Here is a 17,397-nt window from a genome sequence, read left to right on the forward strand (position 1 = left end):
TTTTCCTATAAACATTTTGGCATGCAAGTCTAGACCTTTCATTCAGACAGTGTGTGTCAGAACTGTGTGATAGATAATTTATAATAGCACTTTGCCTTGTGATTATTTTCTAAAAGCAAAATCCTATTTTTAATACTGAGAAGCTAGTAGAGATGCAGCTGAAGTTCTACATAATCAACTCCAGGTTTTTTGGTATAGGCATCTGGAACAATTCATAGGTCAATCCAACCTTATTCCTAACTTCTCCCACCACTTAAAGAGACAATAGTGTCCCCAGAATTACTCCCCAGAAACACCCCCACATTCCACTAGTAGACAGTCTTTATCATTTTATTCAATTTCTGGCCATGAAAGGTAGGAAAGCCGCCTCCCCTCAGACCATTCCCAATGCTAATCTTTAAAAAACCAAAAGGAAACTCTTAAGAGATAGCAAAACCATCTTCTCTTCAATGGTCCTGCGCACAACCAGTTTGCAGAGTAGGTTATTCCCAGGATTGCTTGCAAAGATTTATCCCCTGCAGTGCTGGCTATGTGCTTAGTCATTGGTAATAAAGCACATTTACCAGGATTAAAAACATAAACTAAATGTGATGTTAGAATGAATGTTTTTCAGAGGAACAGAACAATGGACCTAATACCTCAAATCTCTGATTGCTGACTTTCTTTCCCTTTTTATTCCAGACAATTTTAGGTCTTGGGTCTCCTGTAGCTTGGCAGATGAATGATGCGACTCCTCCAGAGACCCCTGTCTGATCAACGGGAGTTCTTGTAAACTTTGGCGGTGCTAAAACAAGAAAATAAGTAACAAAATAAATCTAAGCAGTAGACATAAAAAAGCATGTCAAGCTGTCAAAATGAAAATAAAAAAGGAGGAAATACTTTGTTTCTCTAGGAATTGTATTCACCTGAAAGAAAAGGCTTTTAAAAAAAACCTTAAAAGGTCAGGGGAGCACTTAGAGATTTGACTAGTAAAATGTGTATTAACACAGAAATCTAACACCATCAGAATAGGAAGACCATGCATTAATTTTTATCACCATTATAAATAAAAATCTAATTTGTCCTCTGTTGCAAAATGAGCTCATCAATCAAATGGAATAAAATCATGGTTCATGGCTTAATGTTACTATCAGGGGATGTCATGAAAGCAAGTTTTCCACCTCTGAGCCATTAAAATCAGTGACATTTAGGACAGAAACATTTGGAAAAGTTTGAGGAGATCGGTATAAATGCCTACAGATTAAAAATTTAGATCACAGAGGAGAAAGGACAATTGTAGGAAAGAAACTAATGCTTGCCCACAGTTCAAAAGACACCACATTTATAAATCTTGGCCTCTCTCCCAAATTGTGCCACAATTTGTTGAAGGAACAAGGGAAAGAAGATACTGTATCTGCAGAGACATGATGACAAGAAAGAAGAGAGAGTGGGAGAAAGGAGAAATGAAAAGATAAAAGGAAACATGAAAGGAAAGGAAAGGAAAGGAAAGGAAAGGAAAGGAAAGGAAAGGAAAGTAGGGATTTTCACAAATTATTTTCTTTCCTTCTGTCCAAGAAGAATAACATTCTTTGTGTTTATGTAGTATAACCTTGATGATGAGAATCCTGGTTAACCAAAACCCTTGGTTATACCAAGACCAGATATGACCCTGATGTGTGAAATCTGACCAGTGCATGCAGATGTATATGCTGCAGAATCCTTGAGTATAGCTGCTGCATTCTCTTGCATAGCGAGCCAGTCTTCCCCATATATCTCCCCCATATATCTATTATATTTGGGAGAGCTACCTTAAAGTTAGTGTTTCAAGATCAGTGATGTGCAGATATCCAGGGTTTCCGCTGTATCATTTTCCTTTATTTTGAACTGGTATATAAAGGAATTATATGGAGGTTACTGTGTTTATCTTGAAGTGGAGTGGAAATAGGTTTTGGAATGTGTGGCCTGGATTTAATCAACAATACGGATTTATCTCAAGTCCTGTGCACTTCTTCTGGCTCATCATTTTTTTTTTCACTTTTCCTTTCCCTCTTTTCTTTCATCATATCTCTCTTCTCTCGGTTATTCTCCTTTGTTCTCTTCCTTTTTCTTTTCTAGCCCTCCCCGGCATGGCTTCTCCTTTGTACTGTTTTTTTTTTTTTAATTTGCTACTTCTCACATATAACTTCTAACCTTATGCTCTGCTGAATTGGCCTTTCCAAAGGAAGTGTTTCTTGTCAAACAGTTATCAGCGAAAACCAGGAGACTATAAACAAGTATCAGTAACCATGGTGGGAAAAATGTTAAAATCAGTGAAAAATGATGAATTTTGTTCAAAATCTTCATTAATGATCTGGATGTTGGGATGGATTGCACTCTCAGCAAGTTTGCAGATGACACTAAACTGATGGGGGGGGGGGAGAGGTAGATATGCTGGAGACTAGGGATAGGATACAGAGTGACCTAGACAAATTGAAGGATTGAGCCAAAAGAAATCTGATGAGGTTCAACAAGGGCAAGTGCAGAGTCCTGCACTTAGGATGGAAGAATCCCATGCACTGCTACAGGCTGGGGACCGACTGGCTAAGCAGCAGTTCTGCAGAAAAGGACCTGGGGGTTACAGTGGATGAGAAGCTAGATATGAGTCAACAATGTGCCCTTGTTGTCAAGAAGGCTAGTGGCATATTGGGCTGTATTAGTAAGAGCATTGCCAGCAGATTGAGGGAAGTGATTATTCCCCTCTATTCGGCACTGGTGAGGCCACATCTGGAGTACTGCATCCAGTTTTGGGCTCCCCAACTACAGAAAGGATGTGGACAAATTGTAGAGAGTCCAATGGAGAGCAACACAAATTATTAGTGGGGTGGGGCACATGATTTGTGAGGAGAGGCTGAGGGAACTAGGGTTATTTAGTCTGCAACAGAGAAGAGTGAGGGGGGAATTTGATAGCAGCCTTCAACTACCTGAAGTGGGGTTCCAAAGAGGATGGAGCTAGGCTGTTATCAGTGGTGGCAGATGACAGAACAAGGAGCAATGGTATCAAGTTGCAGTGGGGAAGGTCTAGGTTGCATATTAGGAAAAACTATTTCACTAGGAGGGTTGTGAAGCACTGGAATGAGTTACCTAGGGAGGTGGTGGAATCTCCATCCTTAGGGGTTTTTAAGGCCTGACTTGACAAAGCCCTGGCTGGGATGATTTAGTTGGGGTTGGTCCTGCTTTGAGCAGGGGTTGGACTGGATGACCTCCTGAGGTCTCTTCCAACCCTAATTTTCTATGATTCTACGTGAAATGAATAAAAAGGGGGACACAATAGGAGGCTACTGTGACGTTGCACTCCATGTGTTTTATGGAAATATGCTAATGAGCGTGAATATAATGTAACTGGAATATGCTTCATGCAAAAGGTCTCTTGTAAGGTATCATTACAAAGCTTATAATCTACTAAATATGTTCATCCTATTTGTATGCATGTATTGGAGTTAGAAGACTAAGATATAAATTTGTATTACTGATGGAAAGATGTTAAGTGGAAGCCATTAAAGGTTTTTTGGAATCAATCACCTGTAAATGGCTCTGTTTAGTCACAAGAATGGAGGCTGGGGTCTCACAGGACATGTGACCATGTCACCTGATACTGGACTCCATCTTAAACCTGGGGCTTTTCCTTTTAGAAGGAGGGGCGGGGACCCAGAAAGACAAAAGATTCCTGCCTTGTAGCAAAGCTATAAAAGGGGGTGGAACAGAACAAAGGGGGATGAGAAATCCCCAAGTTACCACCGGAGCTGGAACTAACAAGGTCTGTACCAGGGGAAAGGATTGGGCCCAAACTAGGAGGGAGTCTAGTCTGTGAAAGAAGCTTATTGGAACATTTCTGAGGGTGAGATTTACCTGTATTCAGTTTCTTAAATGTATTAGGCTTAGACTTGCGTGCTTTGTTTTATTTTGCTTGGTAACTTACTTTGTTCAGTCTGTTATTTCTTGAAACCACTTAAATCCTACTTTTTATTATACTTTATTATACTTAATAAAATCACTTTTGTTTATTAGTAAACCCTGAGTAAGTGATTAATTCCTGGGGGAGCAAACAGCTGGGCATATCTCTCTATCAGTGTTATAGAGAGTGGACAATTTATGATTTTACTCTGTATAAGCTTTATAGAGAGTAAAATGGATTTATTTGGGGTTTGGATCCAACGGGAGCTGGGTGTCTGGGTGCTGAAGACAGGGGCACAGCTGTTTTCAGTTAAGTCTGCAGCTTTGGAGGCATGGTTCAGATCCTGGGTCTGTGTTGCAGCAGGCTTGCACGTCTGGCTCAACAAGACAGGGTTCTAAAGTCCCAAGCCATCAGAGAAAATGTGCTAAAACTACCTCTGAGCCCATCAGGCAACAGTCCCAAGGGGGTCTCTGTGACCGAACCCGTCACAGCTACCATTATAAATGAACTTACTGTACTGTCCTAAATAGCCATATTTAATATAAGAAAATCAAGAATATCCTGAGTATAACAAGATGAAACATGTATTTTTATGCTATTGTTAAAGTGTTACAAGCAAATTGTGAAAAACTGTTTGCCAACAATGAGACGAAAATAGTGCTGCAGGGAAATTCCCACATTTTTAATAGCTGTGACAGGCAAAATATGCATTGCTATCGTTTCAATTACAATTTAAGTTGACTTGATCACATAATGTTCCACAATTATTTTATGCTTCCATCAAGGTTTTGTTTCATGTCATTAAAAAAAAAGGAGTCTTAGGATTCACAACCAGAGTAGTTGTTTTAGTATATTGCAAGACCATGTTACAGTTAGAGTGTTACCTGTAGCGATGGAAAGTGGCAGCAGAGTTTAGTTGACGTAATTAGCCTATATAAGCAAGCAGCTTCTCAGAATGCTCTGGGAACCTTGACCTGTTCACTGAATAATTCTGTCTACTGAAGTTCTACATGCTTGAAAAACAAGTGCACTAGTGAGTCTAGAACTAACAAAGTAGAGAGCATGTCACTGTCCCTACAGGAATCCAACCACTATAGTGAAAAGTCTATCGCAAAACAAAACCTGGAGTCATGAATAGCCAAAGAAATAACAGGAAAGAAATGGGAAAATCCTGAGCCTGAGATACAAACCTTATGCCTGGATCTTAAGAGAGAGAACAATTAAGTCTGATAGAAAGCATCTGGCTTCAACAGATCCTGGTAGTTTTGGACCCTTTTCTATGTATGTATTAACCTTCCACTCTGATATGTAAAAAGATTGGGCCTGAAATGCTCATATTCCATTACACAAGCTGTGATTTTCTGTTATCAAGATAAAGTTGAAATATTACCGTGCTCCTTTTATTCTTTTTGACATTGTTAATTCAACGAAACACCCTGCAAAACACTTGAAAGAAAAATGCTGTGTGGGTGAGTCCTTTGATTTAGGCTACTTAGGAAATATTTTAACTCAAAACTGTATGAATCCCCACCTGCCTTACACCATATCTTCTACAGATTAGCCCACTGATTTACATCTCACAACAATGAAACAACAAAAAGTATGACTTACTTCCTTAGAGCCATTTAAGAGGTTTGTTTTTCAAGACACAAGCTGTACACTGTAAATCATACCAAGCATTAAGAATGGTGCCTTTTCACTCCCCACAGCCACTAACTTAGTTATCTTGGGGGCAGGATTATACAGAATATTTAAAAAAAAATCTTAAACTAAAAGTACGTTGAACCAATTCTCTAGATGAATAAAATATTCTATTTTAGGGTTTTATAGTGCTGCCCATCAACATACTACATAAGGCAGTACCATGTTTTATTGTTCTGCTGTAAAATGTAGTGGTGAAAAAGGAAGGAGAAATAAAGGGAAATTTCCCCTTATAAAAATGCAGAGCCAAATTCTCTCCTGGTGTAAATTAGTACAACTCCATTGAAGGTCATGGGGCTGGTTGCACCTATTTATACAAGAAAATAATTTGGCCACCCATTTTAAAAATTACTTGAAGTCTTTATTTCCAATACTGTGCAAACTGCACCACTGCTTAAGGAATATTCTGCCCTGAAACTGTAAAGCTAACACTTTCTTATACAGAGATATGAGTGCTGACTGTAGAGACAAAAATAAGGAGCAGGGGTGGGTCTTTGAGGGAAGAGGTGGAGCAGGGCCTCAAGGGAAGAGGCAGAACAGGAGTGGGGTCTTGGGGGGAAGAGGAGGAACAGGAGGGGTCCAGTTGTCAGCAATTAGAAAGTTGGCAACCCTAAGCCCAGGCTGCTGACAGTGAGCAAGCTAGATTCTATTCCCTCTTGTGTAACATCAGCAGAATTGTTTACTAAGTTCCATACAGCTACACCTGTGCAATTCTACTGAAGGCAACGAGTTTGCAGAAACATAACTGTGGGCTTAGTTTGGTCTTCAGAACTTACAGTGTTGATTCACAAGAAATGGGCTAAATTGTCAGCTTCAGGCTCTCCAACTGCAAAAGGAGAATAATACTTCCCTGTTTTATAGAAGTGTGAGGATAAATTCATTAATATCTGTGAGGCATTCAGCCAGCTGGCTGGACAGATACACAAATATCATGATGTCTACCCATCAACCCATCCATGAATGTACTCATCTAGTTATTTATAAAGTGCCTATCACCAAGGTAAAATTATTTTAGATCACCCCCAGACAGGAAAAAAAAAGTTGTGCTTGTTACCTTTACTTTTATGGAGGTTGTAAATTAAAGTTTGATACAAATGATCTCTGCATTAAATGTTGTCAATATCTTGACTTTGATTCCATCCTAAATTGCTCGGCTCTGATGGCAAATACAATTAGGACCCTACACACACAATTCTGCTTATTAACATGAGGACAATGTCAACTGCAAACTGACAATTATTTTTAACCTTCCTTATGTGATGCTCTCCTCGGGGAACCCAGAACCGTAAGCCCCTGTGTTACCTCTCTTGCCTCAGCAAGAGAGAGCTTTGCAGTAGGTAAGGTTGTGAAATAGCTCCCTACCGCACCAGTCTGTTCGCTTCACCAGTGAACTCCTTGAGACTCCCAGTCTTAACCTTGGCTGGCAAGTAATAATCAGTGAACCACAGTTCTTGGGTTCCCCAGAGATGTCTCTCTGCAATGCCCAATGCCTCTCACTGGGCACTCACAGAAAGTATTATGCTTGCTGCCTCCAAAGACACAGTGCCCACCCCAGTCTGTTACTTTAGCCCAGGTTCCACATGTTACTTTACTGTTCGGCACTGAGATGGTTTTATAACAAAACAAGAAAAAGTTTATTAATAAAGAACACAGGTTTAAGTGATACCAGGCAAGAATAAGACACACAGAAAAGGGTTATAAACAAAACAAAAATAACATGCTTTTTAGTGCCTAAAACTTAATTCTAGCAAGCTATGTTTATGCCTAAAACAATTTCTCTCTCATGTCAAGCTACCACCATCCCCAATCTTCCAGGCAAAGGGATCCAACTTTCACAAAATCAGAAGGCACTGTCCCCTTTGCCCTCTAACCTCTAGATAACTCAGGGGTTCTGTCCTCTGATTTTTATAGTCCAGCAAACCTTTGAAATGTATTCTTTTGAAGTCTGTCCCCAGCTAAAATTCTCCCATGCTGTTTGCTTCTTCCTGTTCATTTCCCATCCCTCTGTTGACCCATATGTAAAAGTAACTTCCATAATCTTTGTCATCACCTTGCTCGATTTACATTGGAGCCACAGGCAAAGAGGCAAAACAACAGTCTCTTGTCTAGGACAAGATTTGTCTAAAATTGCTTATCAAGTCTGCCCCCAAAACATATTTTAGGAACATGTTTCCAGCACACATACATAACTCTTCACATACCATCCGTACGTACATCATGCAATGATGTTCATGACCAGCGTGCCATCTGTTTTTATGATCCCTTAGTCAATACACTTTTATAGTACAATAATATTGTATACAAATCAGTCAATTCAACTGCTTATTTTTTGGGGTTCATACTCCCTGTTCTCGCCACGGGGTGTTTGGACCCTGATTGTCACACCTTGGCAACTGCAGTCCAGAGTCCAACAAAAACTCTCTTGGCACAGCTCATTAACACTTGAAACTTCCAATGCAATGAATTCCACCAAAGGAAAAAAAATGCAAGCAGTTATCAGCTACCACCTTACAGTTTATTTCAGCATTTTTCTACTTACTGGCCAGCTTAAATATTCCAACAAAACTACAATTAAGAAAACAAAAAGCTAAATGCAAAGTATAGAATAAATCGATAGACTAAATCAGTGCCTCATTTGTCTAACTGAAATTGAAAATTGCATTTGTGGACATCATAGAAATATGCAATGTTGCCTACTGAACCCATGCCCATAACTAACTTATTTTATTTTAGCTATTTAGCAATACTTTAAAAAAATAAGGATTTAAAATCATAAACTGTTTATATAGAATGTGTTGTGTTTTATTAAAGAGTGGTGATACAGCATCCTTCTGTAATCTAGAGCTATATAAATGAAAATTAAAAGCTTTGAAACCTTTAAGAAGAGATACTTCTAATGTGCAAATATAACACAAATGGTGAATCAGTGTTGTGAAATGTAGCTGACACCATTCTTTACAGTAGGCCAGGCCCTTCAGTGAAATGTGAGTCTATGTGCTCAGTTCTCTTGTGACACTGATGTTACAGTCCTAAGCACATCTGTATACACACACATGTATACAAAATATTTTTATGAACTTGATGAAACCATGTTATGGGTTTAATGAAACCCGACTAAGACTGATAGGTATGAACTCATTCTTCAATTAACAAAACTGGAAGCATAATCCCTCACCTAAAACAAAAGATGTATGTGAACCTGTCCAGGAACTTTTGGCTGAGTATTGCTGGGGGGGGGTGGAGAAGTGGAGTTGGGGGGTAAGGGAAACAAAGAACACACAGAAACTTAGGACAAGGAGAGGGAGAGGGAGAGGCAAGAAAGCCAAAAAGTAGCCAGTGAGCACAGTGTGACTCTGGAAAAAAGCTAGAGAGAGAGCTTTTGGTTCTGGTGTTGGCTCAAGAGGCTTAGAGGCTGTAAACTAAGAAATCACTCTTTTTGTTCTTTGTTCCTTCTGAGTTCAGAGATACAGAATTTTCTACACAACTGGTTCGTAAAGAAGACAGCATCAAAGAAAATATCAGACTCCATCAGTTTCTACTTCCAAGTGGAATATTCCCCAGGGCTCCAAACTCTGACTAGTTGCTTGGGTGGAAAAGTGGCAGCAATATTCTCTCCTTCTCCCTTCCATGATGTCATGCTCCTTGGAAGCTTTGCCAAAGTTATAAACAGAATAATCCTAATATGGTTTACTGTGCTGTCCGATAGTGAGTGCATGAGGATGCAAGTATTACAGCTCCCACAGCATTCAGGGAAACTCTTCACCTAAAGACAGGTTTCAGAGTAACAGCTGTGTTAGTCTGTATTCGCAAAAAGAAAAGGAGTACTTGTGGCACATTAAAGACTAACCAATTTATTTGAGCATAAGCTTTCGTGAGCTACAGCTCACTTCATTGGATGCATCTGATGAAGTGAGCTGTAGCTCACGAAAGCTTATGCTCAAATAAATTGGTTAGTCTCTAAGGTGCCACTAGTACTCCTTTTCTCTTCACCTAAACGTTATGATAATTAGTCATTGTTATACAGTAATTGGTAATCCTGGAGGAAACCTGACTGACTGCAATGTAAATTTTCTCTGCATTGCTGTTCTAACAATTCACACAAGGGTGCACAATGGAAATGTGTATTTGTTTTGCTTTAATAGTTATTTTAGGAAAAAATGAAGTTTGCCATAACTATTGTTACTCTACAAAATTTAATTTGCATCACTTTTTCTGTTTTATAAAATAAGATGATAATAATAAAGCATTGTCTGTGTTTGAGTGTTAAAACTCAGATTATAGACTTGAGAACTTTCAAGAACTAACAATTTTTCCCTGCTTCCCAGGTAAAGTCAGTTTGCTTGGCAAGTTTCCAAGTGGACTTCATGGAGTGTTCTTCTTTCTCCCTTCCACAGATATAGAAGGCTTTGCTTGGTGATATATGCATTTGTATATTATTATTATTTGTCCTTCAAGTTCCAAGATGACCATGACATCACTGGTTGGTTTGGTTTCTGTGAACATGTGAGTGGCTGCTGAGGCCAATGGAGAGGCAGTCACTGGTCTAACTGTTGATAGATTTGAAGGTGAGGACTTATGCCATTAACAGAAGCAGCGTAGAAGCTGATGGACGGAATGGAGCAAATCTGTGCATAACAGAGTTATGGCGGCCAAGCTTCTTATGGACCAGATACCAAGGTGAATGTAGTACATAGTGTATTTTCATTGACGCTGCAATGGCTCCTTTTGCTTTGATTTTATCTCTCAATTACTTTGGCACACAAAACATATCCCTGAATTTTATACACTGGACACCACACAATGCTAAATAATGAGACAAAACTCATTAGACCAGAGCCTCAGCTATAGTAAACTGGCATCGTTCCACAAGAGACGTACATTGATTTACACCAGCTGAGGCTCTAGCCCATTGTCTATAGTACACATGGGACATCATACATTGCATAGTGTGATACACATTTTTTAAAAATATTTACACAGGGCTAGGTCAAAGTCTAGGCTCTGGGTTCCAGGACCAGGAACCACATGTGGAAGGCAGAACCTCAGCTTTGTTTTGCATATTTATATGGTTGCAAAGAAAGAGCTTGAAAATGGGACACTGCCACTTGAAATGGGGACTGGACTATGGTAAAAGTCAGGGCCATACAGGTGGTGTCACGGGGGGCGGGGGGGGTATTTTGTGGCATAAACAGGTGCCAGATTGTATTAATCCAGCCCTGTATGTAAACTTTAGTATGTTTCTGAAATCTGGAATAATTTTGACTCTTCGGTGTCCAGAATCAGAATTTCCCTACATCATACTGTAGCACATACTGCATTAAGCCTAAGCAAAAACATCAGTTAGGGGTTAATAAAAAAGCAAAAATATCAGCAAAAACATTGGGATGCTCAGGTGTTCCCTTACAACTGGCCCATATATTGGTAAATTTATACCTCTGATGGAAGCTCCTGAAATATACAATATATTTTTGTTGTAAAGACATATTTTATAGCCATGAAAGCTGTAAGTTTATACACTCACAGCTGTTCTCATAGAATATTTGACACTCAGAAATGCAACCTTATCACAAAATAAACAATCCAGTCTGGCAGGTGTCCACAGGGTTATAAAACTTTTCTGAATGGTGGACACAGTTACTAAGAATCATAGTCACTTGGTGTAAAGCCTCTATATATTATTGGTTTAGCAACATCAAGTTTCAGCAGGGCATGTGACTGGTCCTAACTCTTTCTTAGTCATAATCTGTGAAACCATTCTTCTCATTCCATGTTATACAGTCAGACATTCCTAAGGAAAACATGTATCCAGGAATACTATTTATTTATTCAGCATCCCCTATATATCTTTCACTTAGCCCTATGGACTTACTGAGGAACCATCTATACATTAAAAATACACAGGCAGTAAACTAGTTTACATTCAATAGTGGTAAAGGCTCTTCTGCAGAAAAAGTATGAAGAATAGATCCATATTACATGTAATCTCCTACTGTTGTCTGTTGAGATGAATTGCAAATGATGCAAGATAAGAGTTAATATATTAAGTATATGCATGATATTTGACAAAAAAGCTCCTTGTGCCCCTCATTTCCTTTCTTTAACAGAATTTTCAAAGCAGACTCATTTGTGGCATCACTGCTAATTTACTCATTAATCATAGTTTATTACATCAGTTACGCTGATCATCATTATAAGCAATTATTTCTCCTTAATTCTAACCTGTGCTTACAATGTACCTGCAAATTAACTTATGCAGGAAAGTTAATTAGCTTTTTTTACTTCTAAAAGAGCAAGCAAGTAGGTACTATTTCATAAAATCTTCATAAAAATTCCAAAACAATGCACCTATTAGTATGTTTCTGTGGGCTATACCCTGTCACTCTTAAAATCCTGAGGCTTCACTACCACTCAGGTGAAATACAGAATACAGCAACATTCTCAGGTCAATCCATCCATCAGCATATCTACCAACTCACCTAACTACTTACCCAGCTTCATACAGGGCCCTTTCACTGCTGTAGCCGAGTATCTATGCTATTTTATGAATACGTAATAGAATTAAAATTATTGGTTCAGATCTTTAACTTGTGTAAGTCCATCTAGCTCTGTTGACTTCAGTGGAACTTTGCCTATTTATTCCAGCTAAGGACCTGACACATCATATTTAGCTAAATCCTCCGTGATTTGGATATATCAGTTTAGGCCCAGTTGAATCCTCTTTAAAAATCCAGTCCTAAAGTAAACATTAATAAAAAACTGCCTTTGATATTTTTTCCTTACCCTCCCACTCCCCCCAGCCCCACCTTTTCTAGATATAACAACACTGTGGCAATGTTTCACAATATTAAATTATGTCTAGTGAAGAAAATCCATTCCTCTCCTGTTACCCTGTCTTGTGTGAACTAGAAGACTCTCACACTACAGATTTAGAAAACACCCAGAAGAAAAACTGCCACTTCCTGGTGTCTCCCTGAAATTATTCAAACTTTGCCTTGCCCTTCTGTTTAAGCTTCCTGAAATGCACAGCCACAGATTACTTGGCTAACCATGCAGTCTGTTCTTGCTTGGAAACTGAAATGACTCGCTATCTTGGAAGCGAGGCTCCACACTAGAAAAGGTAGGTTACATTTTCAGCTAGTCTAATGTTAAAATAGCAAGTCTCTAATTTGTATCCCTGGGCTGTGTAGACCTTAGTACCAACTCATTTCATTGTGAATTATGCATGCTTTTCCAGACACACATTATCTGAGCCCCAGGGACATGGGAGGAATTCCAAAGCACCACAGACAGCAGTGGACATTTATTTGCCAACTGACATTCCCACCCCCCCCCCCCGCACCCCCTCCCACTAATTTACAATTTATATTATTAAGTGGGAAAACAAAAAGTTTTCCCACATATAAAGAACCCTTGTGAGCTTTTAATTAACACTATTTACCAATATGTTTATACTTTACGGCGAACTGAACTAAAGAATTCCTTGCTGTGCTTTTTCTATTCAAATTGTTGCAGGCAACATCAGAACAATTTAAGTTGATTCCTTGACAAATTATTAGGACACTTATTTTAGAACCAATAATTACTGCCGTGGCAGAGTACTATTGTTCGAAGCAGAAGCTGTGGCTGGCAGAGGATCTGTGTAAGCCCCCTCTTTCATTAGAACAAACATGCAGCTTCCCAAGCCACTAGCCTCATCCACGCACACTACAGTCACACTTTCCACCCCGCCCCTCCCCCGAGGTCACTGCATTGCATGCAATCTCAAAACCACAGCTACACTCCCCTTATAGCCATGGTGTCAATGTAGGCTTTGTTACTGTAATGTTCTTTTGAAATTCTAATAGTGAAAATGAAATAATAGTTTTAAAAAACCGGACCTGATTCTTTTCTGACTTACACTAGTCTGACTTCTTGATTTCAGTAGAGTAACTCCTAATTTCCACTAATTTAAGACAAGAGAACCAGGACCACTATTTCTAGTATTTTATTAAGTTAAGAACCTGGGACATTTTTTAAAATATACATTAATAAGCAACTGTTATTCAGAAAAGATTGAGTGAGGCAAGAGGAAAGTATTCTCTCTCTGCTGCTCTTTCTGTATAAAATGGATACAATGCATATTAAAAGTTTACATCCACCCAAACGTGTGTGTGCATACACATGTATAGCTACATACAAAACTTGGGTTTATGTATTTGTGTGTGTAATATTTATCTATCTCATATTACATATAAAATCTAGATAGGACTTAATCTACCTGAATTAAAAAGAGGAACTTGTCAATTAATCCAGTGTTAAGCCTTCATCCAGTCGCAAATGAAAACCATAAAGCCTCTTGAATCTAAAAGGTTAGTGACGTGGACCACTTCATCCCTCTAGAATATTACATAACCTTGTCATATTCACTAATTTAATGAAAGGAAATTCTGCTTCAAAGCTCTCCACTGCTCCTTTTTCAAATTTTAATGTCTGCAGACAGCATATGAATTATTCGCTAACTGAGAGCTGAAGCTGCTTTTCAATGTGTAAGGGAAAAGCAGTGGATCTTAAAATGCCAGGCAAGTTGATCTTCTTCAGAGGAGTTTCTCTCGGAGCAGAAAGGGAGAGAAAAAAGAGCCCATAGGGATAGGTTTCACTTAGTGATTGAACATGTCTGGGTTATGCCAAGCCACGAGACAAATGGCCTTCAGTGGTATTGCGGTCTTTTTTAAAAAAAAAAAAAAAAAAAAAAAAGGAAGAAAATACAATAAAAAAGAAAACTAAGGTAACAACCACTGAATATGGAATCGGTTTACGTTTATCTAAACACAACAAGATGCGTATTTGTTCATTCATATACAGGATGGATTTTTGATTGGAGAGTATGAAAAGAAAATAATTTCTCTATTGCTCTGACTGACTCAAAGAAAACAGAAACTGGCAATTTCTAAACATTTACCGCAATAGATTAAGCTTCGGTGTTGCTGCTCCATAAGGGACCAATGTAAGCCAATTCACACAATCCTTGCTCAGGCAAAACTCCATTAAAGCCAATAAAATTTTGCCCAAGAATGAACTACATAATTTAGCCCTATAGCAAAAACTCTCTGAACTTCCAGACACTGTAGCCAGAACCCTCAAAACTGGGTAACTAAAGGCACATACCTAGGTCTTGACTGAGGTACCTTAATTTTCAGAGAAGATGAGTGCCCTCAGCTCCCAATGAAGTCAATGGGAGCTGCAGCAGCTCAGCGGCTCTAAAAATCAGGCCACTTTAAGTATATATGGATTAAGCACCCAAGTTAGATGCTTTTTGGCCCGAAAGGCTTAATTTTTAAACTTTGATGAGAAAATTTAGATGAGTAAATTAATTTACAGTCATTTAGGTGCCTACATTCAAAATTGGCCCCCTAAGGCCTGATTCTGGGAAGTGATAAGCGTCCACATTTCAGCTTGGTAGGAGCGAGTGTACAAAGTACCTTGCAGGACTGAACTCTTCAACAACACAGTGTGTGTTCGTTCATGCAAACGTAGAAATCAGTGTGTGTGCCTACACACACAGAGACTGAACGCTATTGTACCAATTTCTCCTAAAAACCAACATGGTTTTGTTTTTTTATCTATCTACTTTCTTATTGCTGCTGTTTATCCAAATATGTAAATAGTGTGTAAATAACACAGTCTTTTACAGTCACTGTTTTCCCTTTTAACTCATGTTATAATCTACCGTTGGTAGTGACTGAGAAGTCACAAAAATAGCATTGTGGCCTTGCTGACTGAATTAAGCAGGCCAGTATATTATTTTTATATCAAGCAGCTTCATCATATGCGTGTCAGCTTCACTAGGGAGTTTTTAGTATACCACTCAGGCTAGGCTGTGAGTACTTGTGTTTTTCCTTCCACTTTTCTTCTGACCCAGTCACATTCACGCATAATGTCTGATGCTTTCTTTACAATCACAATTTCTCCAGTGATTTGCAGAGATTAATTTCATAGCTAACATTCAAATTGAAGTTTTAGTGACAGAAAGATTGACATGCCCTAGTTGGCTAAGACTTAGTGAAATCCACCGCTGAGGTGAAAGACCAAATGGCTGATGACCCACTTTGCCCTCAGTTGTACAGTTGATTATCCTCACTACATAAAAAGTTGTCTTCAGAAATGGACTATTTATATACCAGTACTGACATTATGGTTCATAACTATAGTGATTAGCTCTTTAGTATAAATATATCACTATAATATCGTTTTTAGCTAAAATGGTTGATGTAAAAAAAGTATTACAGAAATAACATTGCATTAAAACCTGAATAATGGGTCAGTGAAGATTCATACACATATTTTTTTTCTTATTAGGTCATTATTACTTTCTTCCAGAACTTTAAGCTATTTCTCTCTCCATAAGTTGTAACACAACTTTTATCCTTAGGCGACAAAAATAAGTGCTATAAAATGTGACTCAGGTCCCTACTTATATACACAGAATATACAGGAAAAAAGAAAAGGAGTACTTGTGGCACCTTAGAGACTAACAAATTTATTTGATCATAAGCTTTCGTGGGCTACAGCCCACTTCATTGGATGCATGCAGTGGAAAATACAGTAGGACAATTTTATATACACAGAGAACATGAAACAATGGGTGTTACCATGCACACTATAATGAGAGTGACCAGCTAAGGTGAACTATTACCAGCAGGAGAGAAAAAAAAAACCTTTTGTAGTGATAATCAAGATGGGCCATTTCCAGCAGTTAACAAGAACATGTGAGGAACAGTGAGGGGGGGGGGGATAAACATGGGGAAATAGTTTTACTTTGTGTAATGACACATCCACTCCCAGTCTTTATTCAAGCCTAAATTAATGGTGTCCAGTTTGCAAAATAATTCCAATTCAGCAGTCTCTCGTTGGAGTCTGGTTTTGAAGTTTTTTTGTTGTACTATTGTGACTTTTAGCTCTATAATCAAGTGACCAGAGAGATTGAAGTGTTCTCTGACTGGTTTTTGAATGTTATAATTCTTGACGTCTGATTTCTGTCCATTTATTCTTTTATGTAGAGACTGTCTGGTTTGGCCACTGTACATGGCAGAGGGGCATTGCTGGCACATGATGGCATATATCACATTAGTAAGATGTAGAGCTTGGCTGTAGACCAGACCACACCACACAATTCATTGTATACATCCAAGCTCTACGATACAACCGCATTTGCTCCAGCCCCTCAGACAGAGACACCTACAAGATCTCTATCAAGCATTCTTACAACTACAGTATCCACCTGCTGAAGTGAAGAAACAGATTGACAGAGCCACAAGAGTACGCAGAAGTCACCTACTACAGGACAGGCCCAACAAAGAAAGTAACAAAATGCCACAAGCCGTCACCTTCAGCTCTAGCTTACAGACAGCCCCCCAACCTGAAACAAATACTCACCAGAAACCACACAACCAAAACACTAACCCAGGAACCTATCCTTGCAACAAAGCCCCGTTGCCAACTGTGTCCACATATCTATTCAGGGGACACCATCATAGGGCTTAATCACATCAGCCACACGATCAGAGCCTTGTTCACCTGCACATCTTACCAATGTGATATATGCCATCATGTGCCAGCAATGCCCCTCTGCCATGGACATTGGCCAAACGGGACAGTCTCTACGTAAACAAATAAATGGACACAAATCAGACATCAAGAATTATAACATGCAAAAACCAGTCAGAGAACACTTCAATCTCTCTGGTCGCTCGATTACAGACCTAAAAGTCGCAATAGTACAACAAAAAAACTTCAAAACTAGACTCCAA

General features: G+C 38.9%; 1 protein-coding gene across 42 annotated transcripts in view; it reads right to left on the reverse strand.

The window, feature by feature from the left end:
* Window positions 1-17,397, reverse strand: part of PTPRD (protein tyrosine phosphatase receptor type D) — a 624,822-nt gene that overhangs the window by 301,706 nt on the left and 305,719 nt on the right. For all 42 annotated transcript variants that reach the window (XR_013635846.1, XM_073345345.2, XM_078852933.1 and 39 more), the window contains exon 3: window positions 639-784. Coding sequence is in view for 41 of the 42 variants with exons in the window: in XM_073345345.2 (XP_073201446.1) it covers window positions 639-784 (146 nt within the window). In the remaining variant the exon portion in view is untranslated. The remainder of the gene's footprint in view (window positions 1-638; window positions 785-17,397) is intronic.

This window comes from Lepidochelys kempii, chromosome 5 (assembly GCF_965140285.1).
Source record: "Lepidochelys kempii isolate rLepKem1 chromosome 5, rLepKem1.hap1, whole genome shotgun sequence".
NCBI lineage: Eukaryota > Metazoa > Chordata > Testudines > Cheloniidae > Lepidochelys > Lepidochelys kempii.